An 18,917-nucleotide genomic window follows, 5' to 3' on the forward strand; every position below is an offset into this window, starting at 1 on the left:
ATGGAAGAATTTAGAAAGTTGTGTGTGAAGAGTCTCCAGCTGCAGCAGCACCTGGATCATGTGTAAAATCAGGAGCGTCTGACTTCATCCAGCCAAAGTAGGCCTGGCGGAGAGGGAGCAGGGCGCAGGAGTGTACAGGGCGAGGGAGAGAAGGTCGCGGAGTGACCTGGCGTGATCTTTCACTCTGCTGGATGAAGACAACGCTCCTGATTTACACATGATCCATGACGATACAGAAAAACAGCAATGAATAGCAAAAGTAGTATCAAAATATCACAAATCATTTTTTCAGGGGAGCTCATGTCTTATAACGAAGAGCCAAGCTGTTTATCAGATGTTATATTATACACTATTATTATATCACATGTTCGGGTCCTAGATCGCCCAGGAAACCATTTGCTTCAGATCAGCCCAAAACAAAATGCTACCTTGATGCCGACGTTCTTAATCAATGTGTGACTGGAACAAGGAGAATCCTGGGTGTTTGAGTGGCTCGCAGGCAAACAGTGCACCACAATAAGGAAATGTTTTTGGTCGGGTGAGTTCGAGCCCAGCTTGACGCACTTTTGCAAAGAAAGAAACTTCCTTTTTCTTAATTTCTTTTTCTGTGTGTGGCTATTATGTGGGGCTTGGACCGACAAAATAAGCACTGTGAAGCTGTGACGTAGGGCTCTGGGTAACTGAGACAACATTTCTCACCATTTTCAGAATTTATTACAATCCTTTAATGTAGAAAATAATTAGCTCGTATACAGTCATGAGACATTTTTCTTTCTGCTTTGAGTTTTAATTGGCTGCTTCTACATTTTCCAGCTTAGAGCCTACTTACATACTTGCAGAGTATTTTTACAGTGAGGTATTGGTACTTTTATTTTTTTTTTTAAGGATCTGCATAGGTCTGTTATTTTATTCACCATTGGCTAAAAAAACTAAAGGCCCCGGCTGCAAAGAGGTTGGAGAGTAATTTAGCTTCCAGGCAAGTCATTTCTTTCATCGTAAAATCAAAATGCTGTGGGGGAAAACTACAGTCCCACACTGTCCTGGCGTTAGAAGGACTGGAACTTTAACCAATCATGTGTAGTGAAATGATGGCGACAGGATCCGCCCACCTCCTGTCAAAAAGATTAGCCGCGAGCGAGCAGGTTAAAGTTTCGCGAGCAGCAGAGCGTGGGATTGTTTTCCTCATATCTTCTCGCGATGTTTGACATTATTACGGCACTATAGGCAGGGTTCATGAATAAATGTAACTGCACAGCAGAGAATATAAACAGCAGTGCAGGTCGGAGGTATACGGCTGGCGTGGCGTGGCCCCGACCGGTCCCTTTGGAAGGCCCCTGTTGTAAGGAACCAGAGTGGGGAGGACTTGACTCGTGAAGCAGGGTTTCTTGATAACTTCAGACGCAGATACTGGAGGACCAGGAAGTCCACATCATGCAACATGTGGACCCCCTCTACACCGAGCTCCAGCAGACGAACATATCATTAAGTACATCCAGCAGCTCCAACACAAACGATCAGCTGGAAGCGGCGTTTCTGTTATTCACATTTAAAGTTAGGCCGGCTGTTGATGTACCCGGGCGTCCCGTCTGAGTAAAGTCTCTGCAGCCAGATTTAAAGTCAGGGACACTTAATCCTCCGTTGCTCCAGAGGCGTGGCGTGGCCCCGACCCTCCCGCTCTCACGGGAAAACCAATCAATGGAACTGATTAAATGTTTCAGTGTTGTCACAGGTTTCTGCTTTGTAGAAGAGACAAAGACTTGTTGATAAGTTTATTATAGTAAAAAGCAGGAAATGAAACAGATTTTAAATCGATATTACTGATCAGTCTGACCACAGTGAGAGGAGGAAAAATAATGAACATGATTCTGATTTCTATAAGACCTAAATCTAAACCTCAGGGGCCGAATCACAGAAAGTTCCTGTCTTCAGTCTTAAGTTAAGACAGGAAGAGTCTAAGAGAGGATTTTCCCCAATTTGGTATTACAGAAGCAAACTAACGAACTTTAGGAATCCTGTTATCTCAGGTTATAAAATCCTAAATACTCGTCCAACTTCGGTTATCAACTTCTTGACGGTCTGACCTGAAGTCCAGTGATAGTTGTTGTTTCTGCTCCATTTTCAGTTTGTTTCATTAAAAAAGACCAAAATTCTGTTTCAATACTTTACTATTATTTAGTGATGGTTATTTGGTAAGAGCAGACCCAACGGGCCTGAGGTAGAACTGCACGGTGTGAGGGAAATATTCAATGTGTGAGAACGTTACATATATTTTAATTTAATATTTTAAATCCAGCTAAATGTTGTTTCTAGAGCAGCAACATTAATATTTACAACAGCAAAGTAACTCAGTAACTGAAAGAACAACATCAGTCTGTATCAGTCCCTCCTCCTCTCTCCTGGCTGCAGGTAACGTTAGCAGGTAGAAGGAGGAGCGGCTGGTTTGTTTTTAAGACTACAGACCAGTCTGTGCTCCAGACAGACCGCTTTCTATTTAGCTAGTTTTTAACATTTGGCTAATGCCGAGCTAGCGTTAGCTGTGTTTGTATGAAACATACAGGATGAGATACTGAGGACAGAGATGATTAAAGGAACCGTTTCTACATGTTTAACGCCATCCCTAACCTAGCGTTCGCCTACAGCCTTTCTACTAACGAGGGTTTGGTCATCAAACACATCGCTAGAATCGATTAATAAGTTCTGCCTGTTGACGTTCAGTTGATTTTGTAAAAGCAGTAAAAGAGCAGCCGTGTGGATTAAACGAGTCAGCAAACACTAGCTGGTGGAAAAGTAAAAGTTTATTTAAGACTTTATGAAGTTAGGATGCTTCTGTAATACACTCCTCTAAATTATTACCATGGTTACCAAGCAGTTAGGATGCTTCTGTAATACACTCCTCTAAATTATTACCATGGTTACCAAGCAGTTAGGAAGTTTCTGTAATACGGGCCCAGAGCTCTGATCCCTGGAGACGGGACAGCAGCTTAGTCTCTTAGCAAAGACCCTCAGGAGGGCCACGAACTGTCCTCAGGCTCCGGGACAATCACAGGTACAGGCGTGATCAGAGGCAGAGAAACAAAGCTGTCAAATTTTAGTTTTCCTTAATTATGAATGATTTAGTTTCATATTTACACGTAACAAAGTTTCACTGCAGTCAGTTACAGTCAGAGATAATACTTTAAACATTACAGAGGCACTTTGAAGCAGAACACGCAGCTACTGGACCCGACCCGGTTCCTAGAGAACACGCAGCTACCGGACCCGACCCGGTCTCCTGTTCCTGAAGAACACGCGGCTACCGGGCCCGACCCGGTTCCTGAAGAACACGCAGCTACCGGGCCCGACCCGGTCTCCTGTTCCTAGAGAACACGCAGTTACCGGGCCCGACCCGGTCTCCTGTTCCTAGAGAACACGCAGTTACCGGGCCCGACCCGGTCTCCTGTTCCTAGAGAACACGCAGTTACCGGGCCCGACCCGGTCTGCTGTTCCTAAAGAACACGCAGTTACCGGGCCCGACCCGGTTCCTGAAGAACACGCAGCTACCGGGCCCGACCCGGTCTCCTGTTCCTAGAGAACACGCGGCTACCGGGCCCGACCCGGTCTCCTGTTCCTGAAGAACACGCGGCTACCGGGCCCGACCCGGTCTGCTGTTCCTAAAGAACACGCGGCTACCGGGCCCGACCCGGTCTCCTGTTCCTAGAGAACACGCAGCTACCGGGCCCGACCCGGTCTCCTGTTCCTGAAGAACACGCGGCTACCGGGCCCGACCCGGTCTCCTGTTCCTAGAGAACACGCGGCTACCGGCCCGACCCGGTCTCCTGTTCCTAGAGAACACGCGGCTACCGGGCCCGACCCGGTCTCCTGTTCCTGAAGAACACGCGGCTACCGGGCCCGACCCGGTCTCCTGTTCCTAGAGAACACGCAGTTACCGGGCCCGACCCGGTCTCCTGTTCCTAGAGAACACGCGGCTACCGGCCCGACCCGGTCTCCTGTTCCTAGAGAACACGCGGCTACCGGCCCGACCCGGTCTCCTGTTCCTAGAGAACACGCGGCTACCGGCCCGACCCGGTCTCCTGTTCCTGAAGAACACGCGGCTACCGGGCCCGACCCGGTCTCCTGTTCCTAGAGAACACGCAGTTACCGGGCCCGACCCGGTCTCCTGTTCCTAGAGAACACGCGGCTACCGGCCCGACCCGGTCTCCTGTTCCTAGAGAACACGCGGCTACCGGCCCGACCTGGTCTCCTGTTCCTAAAGAACACGCGGCTACTGGGCCCGACCCGGTCTCCTGTTCCTAAAGAACACCAACCTAGTAGACCGGGTCGACGTGTACAGGAACCAGCTGATGCGTTTAACATGAAGCAAAGCTCGAGCAGTAAAATACATTTCATCAATACTGAGATGAGTCCTCCTGTCTTCATCTGTCCTCCATCAGCTGTTTCACCTCCCTGTTCTGATCCAGAGACAGACCGGATCGACGATCACAGATTAAACAGCATAATCAGCCATCAGAGGAGTTTCATCAGTGGAGTTGCTCCTCTCTGCAAAGGAGACAGAGGACAGTAAGACAGAGACAAACACAGAGACTGAGAGGAGACAGAGGACAGTCAGACAGAGACAAACACAGAGACTGAGAGGAGACAGAGGACAGTCAGACAGAGACAAACACAGAGACTCAGAAGAGGCAGAGGACAGTAAGAGACAAACACAGAGACTGAGAGGAGACAGAAGACAGACAGAGACACACACAGAGACTCAGAAGAGACAGAGGACAGTAAGAGACAAACACAGAGATTGAGAGGAGACAGAGGACAGTAAGAGACAAACACAGAGACTGAGAGGAGACAGAGGACAGTAAGAGACAAACACAGAGACTGAGGACAGAGACAAACACAGAGACTGAGAGGAGACAGAGGACAGTAAGAGACAAACACAGAGACTGAGGACAGAGACAAACACAGAGACTGAGAGGAGACAGAGGACAGTAAGAGACAAACACAGAGACTGAGAGGAGACAGAGGACAGTAAGAGACAAACACAGAGACTCAGAAGAGACAGAGGACAGTAAGAGACAAACACAGAGACTGAGGACAGTCAGACAGAGACAAACACAGAGACTCAGAAGAGACAGAAAAGACAGACAGAGACAAACACAGAGACTCAGAAGAGACAGAGGACAGTAAGAGACAAACACAGGGACTCAGAAGAGACAGAGGACAGTAAGAGACAAACACAGAGACTCAGAAGAGACAGAGGACAGAGAGACAGAGATACAGGGACTCAGAGGAGACAGGAAAGACAGACAGAGAAACAGAGACTCACAAGAGACAGAGGACAGACAGAGACACACACAGAGACTCAGAGGAGACAGAGGACAGACAGAGACACACACAGAGACTCAGTCTGCATACTGACCTGAGACCCTTAGCTCAACTGTTGTCTCTTTCCTGATGTTCCCCTCATTGCTGTAGACTCTGCAGATGTATCGTCCTCCGTCTCTGACTGTGGGGGATTTCAGGGTCAGACTGAAGTCTCCCTGTTTCAGGTTTCTCTTCATCTCTGTGCGTCCTCTGTAAGACGGGTCCTGTTGGTCCTGCCGGCCAGAGCCGTCCTCGTACATGTAAGCCATGATTGTGGGTCTGGGTTTAAACCGTCTCCACTCCACTGTGACATCCTCAGGCAGGTCATCTGTGATCTTGAAGGGCAGGCGGACAGACTCCACCCCCTCCTCCACCTCCACCTGATGGTCTGAGAGGACAACAAAGGACAACATGAGCTGTTTCACCTGCATGTTCTCTCTGATCCAGAGTCAGATCAAAGGAACGCTCCCCACGCGCCACTGCCCGACTAAACAAGCCTCTTGTTCCACAATCCACCTTGGCCGAAGAAGCTTTTCCATACAAGGCCGGGCTTTCTTCTGCCTCTCGGACGTCTCCCGATTGCAGATAAATACATTTACATCATCAGCATATGCTGGTGCAACAACGGGGGGCTTCTGAGCCAGCTCTCGTAGGGAGAGACCCCTCAGTCTGCTCCTCAACCTGAAGAGGAGAGGCCTAATGGCATCTATTTAATAAGACCATGGAGAGAATCTTATGGTCCATGCATTAAGGAGCTGGTCTCCGGTTCTTTAAAAGGGCTACATCTCCCGTTTTAGGCAGCAGAGAAAGAAGTGCACGCCTACAGGATGTCCTGAAGTCGGTCCCATGACGTTCTGAAATCCAACAATAACCCAGAACAACAGTCAAAACTCCGGAAAGGGTTCTCTTCGTCTGGCGCTTCCTCACGTTTCCAAACTTGTTAGTAATCCCTGTTTTGAAGGGATCTCTTTTTGTTATCTTGTGTTTATGTTTTTGCATCACCGATTTGCCCAACTTTTGTTGTTTAATCCTTGTAAAACTCCTGTGAATCCACCTAAACAATGGGTTTGTCCCTTAGCGTCCACCTGGGTGATGCTCTGGAAACGTGAACGAACCAGTGGGCTATTTTTATAACAGGAGTGTTTCCTCCTGCATTTAAAAAAATCTCCGTCCACATGAAAATGCAAATATGCGCCGTCAAGAGCACGCCAAAACACCTGGCGGCGATGTGACCCTAACCGTAAAGCCAAGTTGGCCAATCAGAGCCTAATAAAATTGGAAACAACGCAGGCAGTGGCGAAAACATCTACACGACAGCACTGCAACCGGGGTTTCTGAAAATCCTCACCCTGGCCGTTTTTTCAAAACTGTTTGGTTTCGGCGACCTGATGCCGCGTTTCCGTGTGAACGAACGGCCGGACCGCGTAGAAAAAGTCACGGTTACCTGTGTTCATGTAGACAGGGCCGTAGTGTTTCCCACACTGGTAGTATCAACGCTGACTTTTTAAAATGATTTATTTAAAATCGTAGTTGATTGCTGCACCTTGTCTCCCTCCCTCTTTCTCTCTGAACACTACAAGATACTTTATTGTCACACACATACTCCTCAAACGTCCACCAAATCATGTGTTTTTATTACTTCATTAATCGCCTTTTTTGAAGCAGCATGAGGTTCAACATGATTCCTGTCTGAGTTAAAATCTGCCCCTAAAAGTAACACAGCTAGTCAGAGTGTCACTGAGAGGATTAATAAAACGGACTAAATCATTCTCTCTGCAGCGCTTCATCTCTGATGGACGGTGAAACAGCTTTCTGGCCCGTGAGGCCAGAGGCAGCGCTGGTACGAACGTGTCTTTCACCTCATCACCTCATCCTGGCTGCAGATCTGACACTGTCACAAGCACAGACAACCTCCTCTGTGGAGCAGCGGAAACCAGGACAGATCTTTAGTCCGCGTTTCCTCGTCAGTGAAACGCTGCCGCAGCACAAAACTGACAAACACACCAACTTACCTTAGAAATACACACAGTCAAGTAAGACAGCAACACTTTAATGCAACATGAAACACAGACAAGTTTAGAAAAACTTATTCATCAATTGAAATTGAGACTGTGTTGTGTGTGTCATCACCTTTGAGCCTGAGATCATTCACGTAAATGATCCCATCTTTGTAGAAATTCAGGCCACTTGCCACAGAATCTGAATCTGGATCTGAAGAAGAAGAAGAAGAAGAAGAGGACATACTTTATTAATCCTGCAAAGGAAAATTAAATGTTTTCTGTGGTCTTGAAGGGCAGCAGGTCAGACTGCTCCCCGTCTTCCCCTCCTCCACCTGATGAACTAAAGGCTCGAGTGTAGTCTGGAGCGGACGCGGATAGCTGCGGAGTAGACAACCTGCTTCCTGTTTACACCGGCGCGCACATGCCCAGTGTGCGTGAACGGTCACGTGACGCGTGTTTCCAGTTGTTTTAATAGAGACGGAGCTCTGAAACACAGCTGAAACTCTACTGCCGACTGCTTTAAAACAAATATGTAGCACAAGTGGACAACAAAGCACAACAGATGCATACATGTAGTTTACTGCTAAATTATTTTATTTGGATCATCCCCAAAACTGACAACTCATAGTTTTCAGTCACGTGACGTGCGCGCTGACGTGGAGGGCAAAACAACCACCAACGTAGCGGCTTGCAGCGCGACTCCCCTGTAGAGACGCCGCAGAATCAGTGACGGTTTATTTGGATCGCCAAACTTAGGAAAAAGAAAGATATGAACACAAACTGCAAGTGTCGGGCACTTCCGATCCGCTGCCGCATTTCTACCATTAACAAGCGCCAGGTCCCTGCCGCCGCTCGACCGCGTTGATGTTTACGTTTACCTTGTGGGGAATCCCTCACTAACAGCTCAGACTTCCTCGATTAGTGCGTCAGAAAGCACAACTACCATCCAGCAGACTCACAGTAACACTGTGTCACTTGCTTCCTGGTTGGCGGGCAGCAGGAAATGACGGCTTTTTGCCCTCCAAAGGAGCGTTTATCTTGGAATGTGACGCTCGAGACATAACGTGACGTCGTAGGACCCGCTGGTCTCGACAGCAGTATCGATAAGCTCAAACCTTATTGATTTCAGGGAAACTTTGGAACTGGGTCTCGATCCCCATCCATACCCATCGCTATGTTGGAGACGTACGTTAGAAGAAGAAGTAATAAAATACAGCAGGGGTCTGCAAATAAGTTTTTCATGGGAGCAATATCTTAAACATAAAAGCCGTAATATGACCTTGCGTTGGAGAGAGATTTGGTTGGCTCAGCTGGTGCGGTGCAGGACTCGCTACTTAAGGGTTGAGGGTCAGATCCCACCTCGGGACAGGTTGGTTTTTCTCTCTTCAACAAATGGATTCTGCAGTGAATGTTTCTCAGCTCGCAGCATGTGCTGCACTGTTTGTGTTTCGGTGTTTGATCCTCATCCTTCAACCTACGGACGCTTTTCATTTCCCCAGTATCTCCAGGCAGAGCACATTCAGGGGAATCACGTTCTCTGACGGCTCCTTCAGAGCTGCACACTCTTTTAACGTCGTTCAGAGGTTTTCAAAGTAAAAGCTCAGTTCAACTCCTAATCAGTTTTGACTCCCTGACCGGCAGACCCCGCGGGGGACGGTCCTCTGTCCCTTCCTCCACCACACAGAGTCCGGCCCTCTTCAGAAGGTTTCTGATGACTCTGCTGTGGTTGGATGTGTCAGCGGGGTGACGAGGCTGAGCACAGAGCTGTGGGGGGGACTTGGTGGGGGAACAGAACCGCCTACAGCTCAACGGGACAAAGACTAAAGAGCTGGTTGTGGATCTAAGGAGAGCCATCCAGGGGGTCCCTGTGGACGTTGGAGGATTACAGATACCACATGGACTATAAACTGGACTGGGCCAAGAACACTGAGGGCCTCTACAGGAGGGGCCAAAGGAGGCTGAGGTCCTTCAACATCTGCAGGACGATGCTGAGGATGTTTTATGAGTCTGTGCTGTCCTGTTTGCTGTTGCATGCTGGGACAGCGGACGCCAACAGACTCAACAAACTGATCCAAGGCCAGTGAGGTTGTGGGGGCGGAGCTGGACTCTCAGAGAGGAGGACGCTGTCCAAGCTACATGTCATCTTGGACAATGTCTCCCACCCGCTCCATGACGTGCTGCTCAAACACAGGAGCACCTTCAGTGCAAGACTCGTTCCCCCATAATGCACCACAGGAAGTCCTTCCTGCCTGTGGCCATCGAACTCTGTAACTCCTCCCTCTAAGTGTCTGACACACGGACACTTAGTTAGTTTTAAACTGCACATGATCATCTGTTTGGTGCAATAACACCTGCTTAAATACTTAATGTGCGACACTCTGCTGCTACTAGTCATTCATTATTACTGGTCACCATAACAACTCTTTAAAGCATGTTTCACCCCTAAAACCCTGTTAATGTGATCAGAATCATTCTAGATACGACTGTTCATGTTTGTGTCTTCATTTCACAGCTTCTGACATTTATCTGTAGACATTAATATAAAAATAGGCAGCGTGAGAAACCTCCTCCCTTCTGAGGTGCATTTTATTTGCACATTAACATCCAAACAGAAACGTCTCCTCATCAGCTTAAAAGGACGAGTTTGCATCACTAATTAGCTTTACTGACCTCAGCTCCTCCAGTCACCTCCGTCCTTTCTTTTCCAACTGAAAACTGAAAAAGAATTGAAGCAGTCTGTACAGGACGGAGCTGCAGGCTGCACCAGTTTACTCTCAGTTTGTACCTGATGTTCTCAACATTGGACAAGTAGGCAGTAATAAAATCCAGCTTCCAGCTAAAGTTAAGTTACAGAGCAGCTCTGTAGCTGCTGTAGAAGCTGCTCAGTCTGAAGGGGAGATGTTGGCTAACTCAGCGCTAACCGGCTTCACTTTTCCAGCAGCTGGGAAACAACAGACTTTTCTCGGTCTTGAGAAGCCGACACGCTGTAACAGACACCGGACATTTACTGGCAGAATATTTTCCTCCGCTCGCGTTCAGCGTCACTTCCTGCCGCTCGGACAGTCACACACTCGCTGCGCACCTCCTGATTCAGAGTTACGCTGCTCTTATAACAGCATCTGTATGTTCTGCATAGAACGAGGACAGGAAGCGAGCCGAGCGTGGAGTGCTGCCGTGCTCGCACAGTGTGCCAGTGAAAACATTTGTCCAGTTTAATGATCGCGGGAAAGTTTAGGAGCGACGGCCGTGATGCAAATTGAAAAAAAAAACTGCTGCTAGACGAAAGCTCTGCAGGTGGGTTGAACATTTCATCCAGTAGTCAGGCAAAAAAATGTCCCTCAGAGACCTCATGGTGGCGCCAGAACAATCACCTTTGCTTTTTTGCAATTATCTCAAAAACAGCTTCGTTTAGAGTCAAACTTCTTTCATCATTTTAATCTCTGGATTTATCTGCATCTTTGCTCTAAAAATGTCAAATTACACAACTTTTTATCACTTTTCTCTAAAACCTATTTTTCCCCAGACGGTTTTGCCAATCGACCTGAAACTTTGGCAGGATCATCTACGGACGTCGCTGTTCAAAAGTTTTTTCCCCATAAATTTTTACTTTTGTGTATTTACATACAATTTTACATAAATGCCCGTAAATCAAAATTGGCTAAAACTATTGTCACCAAACTCGACACTGATGGCCGATATCAAGTATTCAAGGGTTTTCAGATCAGTCAAACGGATATTCAGTATCTTGTAATTCACAACACACCCAAAACTGGCAGAACGACGCATGTTTTTTTCAATTTTCTCACCAACATCTAGCTGTAAGCGTTTTAAGTTTAAACTGACAAGATTATCCAGGTCTGGCACATGTGACATCACTGCCTCGACCTGTGAGAAGGTGATTAAAAACAGCCTCTCAGCAGTAGCTCAGTTAGTAAATCACCTGTTCTGGAGCTCTGCAAGGTTCAAATCCTCAGGTGAGCTGACAATGGGGGCGTTCAGATCATAGTGAGTCTAAGGTCTCTATTTTATTTGGATCCCTGTCAGTTGCTAAAAACTGTTTGTGCAGCTTTAACTTTAAATCTTGGAAACACAAAATGTTGCAGGTGGGTTGAACATTTCATCCAGTAGTCAGGTACATATAATGACGCTCTGATCTCAAGGCGATGCTTTAAAAAGTATACGTTTCCCCAGTTATCTCTCTTTCATCACTTTAATATGTTGTGTTTTTCGTGACTTGCTTGGATCCCGATCACTGCCACTATATTTTTATTTATATTCCTTTTGCCTTTTGTGCAATGCGTGCAACTGTGACACAGAATTTCCCCTCGGGGATCAATAAAGTATTTCTGATTCATCATACAGTCCGCACCATACATTTACATAAGATTGCACAAGTATCCCTACAGCTGTCATTGATTACAAGGTAAGTAGAACCTGAGTGTGACGGCCCCTCTGCAGGGTTCATTCTGCTGTTGGTGAGCTTTCTGTCTCCAGGTCAGCGGCATGGGACACACCAGGGCCCGGTGTGCCCCGAGTGTGTATAAGCCAGAGCAGCCGTTAGTCTGGGGTTGGACCTCCTTCATCTCACAGCTTCGGTTGTTTGTTTGGTTTCTTGTCTTTGTTTTTACAGCACAACATCCATGCAGCACATTTTCACTCATCCATACCCTACACTACTGACTTTACAGATTCTTCACACGTTTGCACAAAGATGTGTTGGCGTATAATTTGGCCGTTTTTTGTCAGATCAAAATTCCCTCTACAAACTTTCATCATCTTGGTCCAGAGATTATCCGAGCCAAGTTTCGTGCTGATTGGACTTGCGGCTTCAGAGGAGTTAATTAAAATAGGTTTTTCAGTTTTTGCGACGTAGCGAAAATAAAGTCTAGGTGGAAATGGGCGTGGCCTATACCACAAGATTCAGCTGGATCCCCCGTGTGGATATAAGGTTTTTGATATCCACCTTCGTAGGCGGGAGTTCTAAGACAAAATGCGTTGACCTTGCTTATGGCGCCCCCTAGAGGTAGAAGTAATTTTGCACCTGAGTTACGTGCAGTGAACTGGACCTACCTTGTGAGTTTTATGTCCCTAGCAGTTACCGTCTAGGCTGCAGTATGAGTTTTATGCACGGAAGAAAAAGAATAATAAAAACCAGAACGAACTGGGACTGGTACTGGGAACTGCGACAACCTAACGATGCCATCCCTAATCCTGAGAGACAAACTGTACAAATACTTAAAGTACACATGTTTCCTGAGCTCTGTGTGAAATAAAAAATAGCTGTTAACTTCATTAACTTGATCTGCTGCTTCTGCGCTCCACACAGACCAGCTACAGCAACACCAAAGGGTCAAAACTCAAAATTCCCAATGGCCTAAACATACAGCGATCAGTAGGTGGAGAAAGGGCGGCACAATGCTGTGTCACTGAAACTGCTGGTACACAGCAATTTGTTTTTGCAGTAAAAAAATAAAAAAAATAAAAATCAGTAATTTGCATTTTATAAAGACATTTTTTTATAATAATTTTTCATAGTTGCTCTTTATTGTTAATTTACAGACTGAACACATGTGCTGCAGATTTGTGCAGTTTTATACAAGTTTGGATTTGCAGCAAATAAATTAGATGATTTACAGGCATTTTGTATTAATATTTGGATAAATATCGTGATGTATCATTTTAGGGTTGTCAAGCGATATATTGATTTGCTGTATCAGGATATTATTGTTATCGTGAGTGATGTATCGTAAGGTACCCTGCGATTCCCAACCCTACTCTTTAATTTTCTAATTATTAAGGATGAGATGATTCCTCACACACCAAAACTCACAGTTTAACACACTTCTCTGCCCTTCTATTTCAGCAGTTATCCACCCAAAACCCTACGCAGAGTCGCAGTCTAACACACTTCTCTGCTCCTCCATTTCAGGAGTTACTTAGTGAAAATCCTATAGTGACGGTGTCTGCCCCCCGACCATCGAAATTATTTAAAAAGGTAAACAGAAGAGGAGCTGTGCATAAAAACCTCATAAAAATTAAAACCACAAGAGCAATAGTGCAAACGAATAGGAGAGTTAAATGTGGACTCTTAAACATCAGATCTCTCTCTTCTAAAGGTGTACTAGTAAATGAACTAATATCAGATTATGATATTGATTTATTTTGTCTTACTGAAACCTGGCTGGGTGATGGAGAATATGTTAGCCTAAATGAATCCACCCCTCCCAGTCATATTAATACTCACATTCCTCGAGGCACAGGCCGAGGAGGTGGAGTTGCAGCTATCTTCCACTCTAGCCTACTAATCAGCTCTAAACCTAAACTAAACTATAACTCATTTGAAAGTCTTGTTCTTAGTCTTTCGCACCCAAGTTGGAAATCACTGCAACCAATTCTTTTTGTTATAGTGTACCGAGCACCTGGTCCGTACTCTGAATTCTTATCTGAATTTGCAGAGTTTTTGTCAACTTTAGTCCTTAAAACGGACAAAGTTATTATTGTAGGGGATTTTAATATTCATGTAGATGTTGAGAATGACAGCTTCAGTACTGCGTTTATCTCTCTGTTAGATTCCATTGGCTTCTCTCAGAGTGTTCATGAACCGACTCCCTGTTTTAACCACACCCTCGACCTTGTTTTGGTGTATGGTATTGAAATTGAACATTTAGTGGTGTTCCCACAGAATCCCTCTTTGTCCGACCACTGTTTGATAACTTTTGAGTTTGTATTGCTGAACTACTCGCCATCGGGCATAAATTTCTATACAAGATGTCTGTCTGATAGTGCTGTAGCTAAATTTAAGGATGCGATTCCATCAGCTCTAAATACATAATCTAGTCACAAAGTAACGGAGGACTCCTATGCTAATTTCAGTCCCTCCCAAATCGATCATCTTGTTGATAGTGCTATGTGTTAGTGCTAGTGATATGACACTCGACTCTGTAGCCCCTCTAAAAAAGAAAATACTAAAACAAAGACGGTTAGCTCCATGGTATAATACTGAAACTCGCAAATTAAAGCAAATATCACGGAAACTTGAGAGGAATTGGCGTTCCACCAAACTGGAAAATTCTCGTTTAATTTGGCAAGATAGTCTTAAAACTTATAGGAAGGCCCTCCGTAATGCCAGAGCAGCGTACTACTCGTCATTAATAGAGGAAAATAGGAACAACCCCAGGTTTCTTTTCAGCACTGTAGCCAGGCTGACAGAGAGTCACAGCTCTATTGAGCCAAGTATTCCCATAGCTCTCAGTAGTTACGACTTCATGAGCTTCTTACATCCAAGTTAAACAGAATTACTTGCAACAACAGATTTTATGTATCATAGCTACCAAAGCAGTCAGAAAAAACACCCACTAGCGCTCCCTGCTGGGCGTTTTCAGAAGAGCAGCTGGCAAAAATAGCTTTGGTGGACACAGACCCTAAGACTCTTCAGCTGATCCAGAATGCTGCAGCTGGTGTTCTGACAGGAACCAGGAAAAGAGATCACATTTCTCCTGTTTTAGCTTCCAGTAAAATCCAGAATAGAATTTAAAATCATTCTTCTTGCCTACAAAGCTCTTAATGAAGACGGTGCCTGACCAAGTTTGGGGTTGAGACTCAGCAGATCAACTCTGATCAGGATTGTGGGCAAAAAAGTTTGAGTAATCACGTGAGCTTAGTTAAATAAATGTTCCTTCTTCTCTAGTGCCTTATTCAGATGCATTTATCTGAGGACTTACAATTTTGATTATTAAAACTGATTCCTCCTAATAACCAAGTTGATTTGTCCCACAGTTTCTCAACTCCAGTAACTTGCTTTGTACCCTTTAACGAGTGTGTGCGGTGATTCACTACACATGTATCTACACACTGACCTTTGACCCAGAGCTTCACTTGTCTCTTCATCAGGACTTTTCCCTCCCTGCTGTAGACGGTGCAGGTGTAGGTGTTACTGTCTCTGTCTGTGGGCTGTTTCAGGGTCAGACTGAGGTCTCCAGGTCTCTTTCTCCTCATCTCTGTTCGTCCTCTGTAACGTCTGTTCTGTCCTCCAGGCTGGTCAGAGCCGTTCTTCTGATACACATGGATCTTCCTGTTGAATCCATCCGTCCACTCCACTGTGACGTCTTCAGACAGCTGAACTGTGGTTTCACAGGGCAGCAGGACAGACTCCACCCCTGAATCCACCTTCACCTGTGGGACTGAGAGGACAACAGAGAGCAACAGTAACAGGAACATTGTTATATTCTTGTTATCAGAGACAGAGCAGCTTTATTCCTCTTTGTCCACCACTGATCATTTCAACAGTGACATCTATCTACACACTGACCTTTGACCTTGAGCACCACTTGTCTCTTCATCAGGACTTCTCCCTCCCTGCTGTAGACGGTGCAGGTGTAGGTGTCTCTGTCTCTCTCTGTGGGGTGTTTCAAGGTCAGACTGAGGTCTCCAGGTCTCTTTCTCTTCATCTCTGTTCGTCCTCCAGGCTGGTCAGAGCCGTTCTTCTGATACACATGGACCTTCCTGTAGAATCCATCCGTCCACTCCACTGTGACGTCTTCAGACAGCCGAACTGTGGTTTCACAGGGCAGCAGGACAGACTCCTCCCCTGAATCCACCTCCACCTGTGGGACTGAGAGGACAACAGAGAGCAACATGATGTGTAGAGACAGCAGCAGGAAATATGTCCCATTGTCCATCTAACAGAGACTTTGTCTTTGGTGTCTCTACAACCAGCAGCAGACTGAGTGTCAGATGGACTCAGTCTGTCTCAGAGACACATTTACAGTCACAGAACTGGACTGAACTAAAACTATGTTAACAAGATCAGACACCAGAGTTTCCCGTACGTTCGTTTATTTGTGCCGCCACAATATCAACGCTGACCGCCACACACTGATTAGATTTATTTTTTACTAAGCCTATTTAAATCAGATTTGATTGCAGAGCGCCGTCGCGCATTCGCACAGCACTTCCTCCCGCTCGTCCCTCTCGTCCGTCCCGCTCTCTCTCTCCCTCGTTAACACAGCTGCACAAGTCTGTCCGACACAACGGCGTCGATGTCGGAGACCCGGCTATTAAAAGTTATTAGCGAGCATGTAAGGAGCCCAGCTAATAAGGAGCTGAGTTCATGTTAGAATACTGCTGGATTTTCGAGGCGAGCACGCTGTTTATAGCTGGTAGTCATAGCGACGCACGCACTTGCACGCGCATCCCACGCCACAGTTACAGTCTTATTTCATTATTATTTTATTGGCCATTACATTATTTATTCACCATTAGCTTGTGAAGGGACAATCTGAACTTCTGGTTATTAAAGGTCTGAGCTGCAGATTCTGATTTCTTTCTTTCCAAGAACTATAACTGACAGTAAACACAAACATTTCTGTTTCAGGGCTCCCATGGGCCCCTGCATCAGCTATTCTTCCTGGGGCCCATTCAGCTGTATGTTCATTATAAAACAACTTCGACATTTTCCCTAAACTGCAGCAGGTTACAGGAGCTTCTGTCCCTCAGACACATCTCAGAATAAAAGGTGCTCCAGGTCTCAGGCTGCAGACGGAGCTTTCTGTCATTTAACTGAAACTGCAAAGTTAAGTAGGCCCACATTATGTTCCTACAGAGCGACAGAGTAACTGGAGGGGACCTGGGGTCTTTATTAATGTAAACTAACTGTATTACTGAAATTCATAGTGTGTCATGCAGCGTCAGACCAACAAGCAGCTGCTTTACCAACACAGACGTCACCCTGCTGTACAGGTTATACTGAGACACCCAGTTAACTCATGACTGCCCGACCAGGAGAACAACAAACGCACGTGGTCACATTTCAGCCGAGGACTGCGGCTTCCTCTGACTTCAACTCAACAATCAGTCACGATTTCAGTTAAATCTGCAACCAGCAGCATCGTCGTCACGTCGTGTTCACAGCGTGATGTGCGACAGTCATAAATGTACGGGCCAAACAGTGTGGATTAAACGAAACGTCGACACAAATAATTCAATAATGTTTCAGCCCCACTCATGAGGGATCACAACCTGAAACACGACCGCTTTCATGCAGAAATCCTGCAGTCAGCGCAGGAACACCAGCACGCAGCTGCTGCTTTTCACTCAGACATGTTCAGGCTCTGTAACTTTAACGTTCCCGTCTCAGAGGCGGATCAACGCCTTTCATTCAGCGCAGCGAGCCGCACATCGACACAATCCTCCTGTAAAAAGTGACAGCAGCTACAGACAGACAGGGAGAGACGTTACGAAGCAGCGGCAGGTCTACTGTAGCGTTAGCTGGCTGCATCGCTACAGGCTAACGTTACGAAACAAATCGCTCCACATTTGCTTTTCACAGTTACATCCAGGTTAAATCACCACTTTGACATATTACCAGTGGTCGCAGGATAGTAACATGGGTCGTTAGTTGGTGAAGTTATATTGAATGTGATACAACTTTGCACTGGATAACTTTAGCAACTGCTCGGCGAGCTAACGTGACTTTCTGTGTTTCTCCAGCTTTACTAACGCTCACTGTGTTCTTACTCGACATCATCTGAACCCGTTTGGTCTGACGGGCTTCAGCACGTAAACCTTTATTGTAGTTTTGGATCCTTACGTGGAGCCTGTGGTTTCATGGATGTTAGCGGGCTGCGTGTCGTTAGCTGGCGTGTTGTCGCTGTAGTCTGAGAGGCTCAGCAGCGCTCAGGACTGAATCTGACCTCACGTTAAAAGCAGAATAGTGTCTGATGAAAGCGACGGAGAAAACAGGCGTGGGCTTCATTTCTGAGTGAGTTTTGAGCCCTTTGACAACAAGGCAGTGAAACTTTGATTAATTTCACTGAAAAACTTTCTGATAGCCCCTAAAAGAACATTTCACCCTATTTCTAGTAGCTTATTTCAAAGGTCTAAGCCCCCAATTTCTCCCCCTGACCGGCAGAACTGACCTTTGACCTGGAGCTTCACTTGTCTCTCCATCAGGACTTCTCCCTCCCTGCTGTAGACGGTGCAGGTGTAGGTGTTTCTGTCTCTCTCTGTGGGGTGTTTCAGGGTCAGACTGAGGTCTCCAGGTCTCTCTCTCTTCATCTCTGTTCGTCCTCCAGGCTGGTCAGAGCCGTTCTTCTGATTCACATGGATCTTCCTGTTGAATACATCCGTCCACTCCACTGTGACGTCTTCAGGAAGCTGAACTGTGGTTTCACAGGGCAGCAGGACAGACTCCTCCCCTGAATATACCTTCACCTGTGGGACTGAGAGGACAACAGAGAGCAACAGTAACAGGAACATTGTTATATTCTTGTTATCAGAGACAGAGCAGCTTTATTCCTCTTTGTCCACCACTGATCATTTCAACAGTGACATCTATCTACACACTGACCTTTGACCTTGAGCTCCACTTGTCTCTTCATCAGGACTTTTCCCTCCCTGCTGTAGACGGTGCAGGTGTAGGTGTCTCTGTCTCTCTCTGTGGGCTGTTTCAGGGTCAGACTGAGGTCTATAAAGATCTTCAGGTCTCTCTTCATCTTCATCTCTGTCCGTCCTCTGTAAAGACCGTCCTGTCCTCCAGGCTGGTCAGAACCGTTCTTATTCACA

General features: G+C 46.2%; 1 protein-coding gene across 5 annotated transcripts in view; it reads right to left on the bottom strand.

Moving 5' to 3' along the window:
* Positions 1 to 3,023: 3,023 nt before the first annotated feature.
* Positions 3,024 to 18,917, bottom strand: part of LOC119912412 — a 40,789-nt gene continuing 24,895 nt past the window's right edge. For 2 of the 5 annotated variants that reach the window (XM_038731594.1, XM_038731593.1), the window contains 7 exons: positions 18,703 to 18,917; positions 18,272 to 18,574; positions 15,664 to 15,966; positions 15,212 to 15,535; positions 7,486 to 7,566; positions 5,411 to 5,743; positions 3,024 to 4,536 (listed from right to left, as the gene is read on the bottom strand). The exon at positions 18,703 to 18,917 is cut by the window's right edge and continues 118 nt beyond it. In XM_038731594.1, the coding sequence (XP_038587522.1) occupies positions 4,484 to 4,536; positions 5,411 to 5,743; positions 7,486 to 7,566; positions 15,212 to 15,535; positions 15,664 to 15,966; positions 18,272 to 18,574; positions 18,703 to 18,917 (1,612 nt within the window). In that variant the 3' untranslated portion in view covers positions 3,024 to 4,483. The remainder of the gene's footprint in view (positions 4,537 to 5,410; positions 5,744 to 7,485; positions 7,567 to 15,211; positions 15,536 to 15,663; positions 15,967 to 18,271; positions 18,575 to 18,702) is intronic. The other 3 variants (XM_038731598.1, XM_038731595.1, XM_038731597.1) reach the window with 3 other exon arrangements.

This window comes from Micropterus salmoides, unplaced genomic scaffold, assembly GCF_014851395.1.
Source record: "Micropterus salmoides isolate LMB-PRFRI ecotype aquatic unplaced genomic scaffold, ASM1485139v1 Ms_hic_scaffold_2, whole genome shotgun sequence".
NCBI classification, from domain to species: domain Eukaryota; kingdom Metazoa; phylum Chordata; class Actinopteri; order Centrarchiformes; family Centrarchidae; genus Micropterus; species Micropterus salmoides.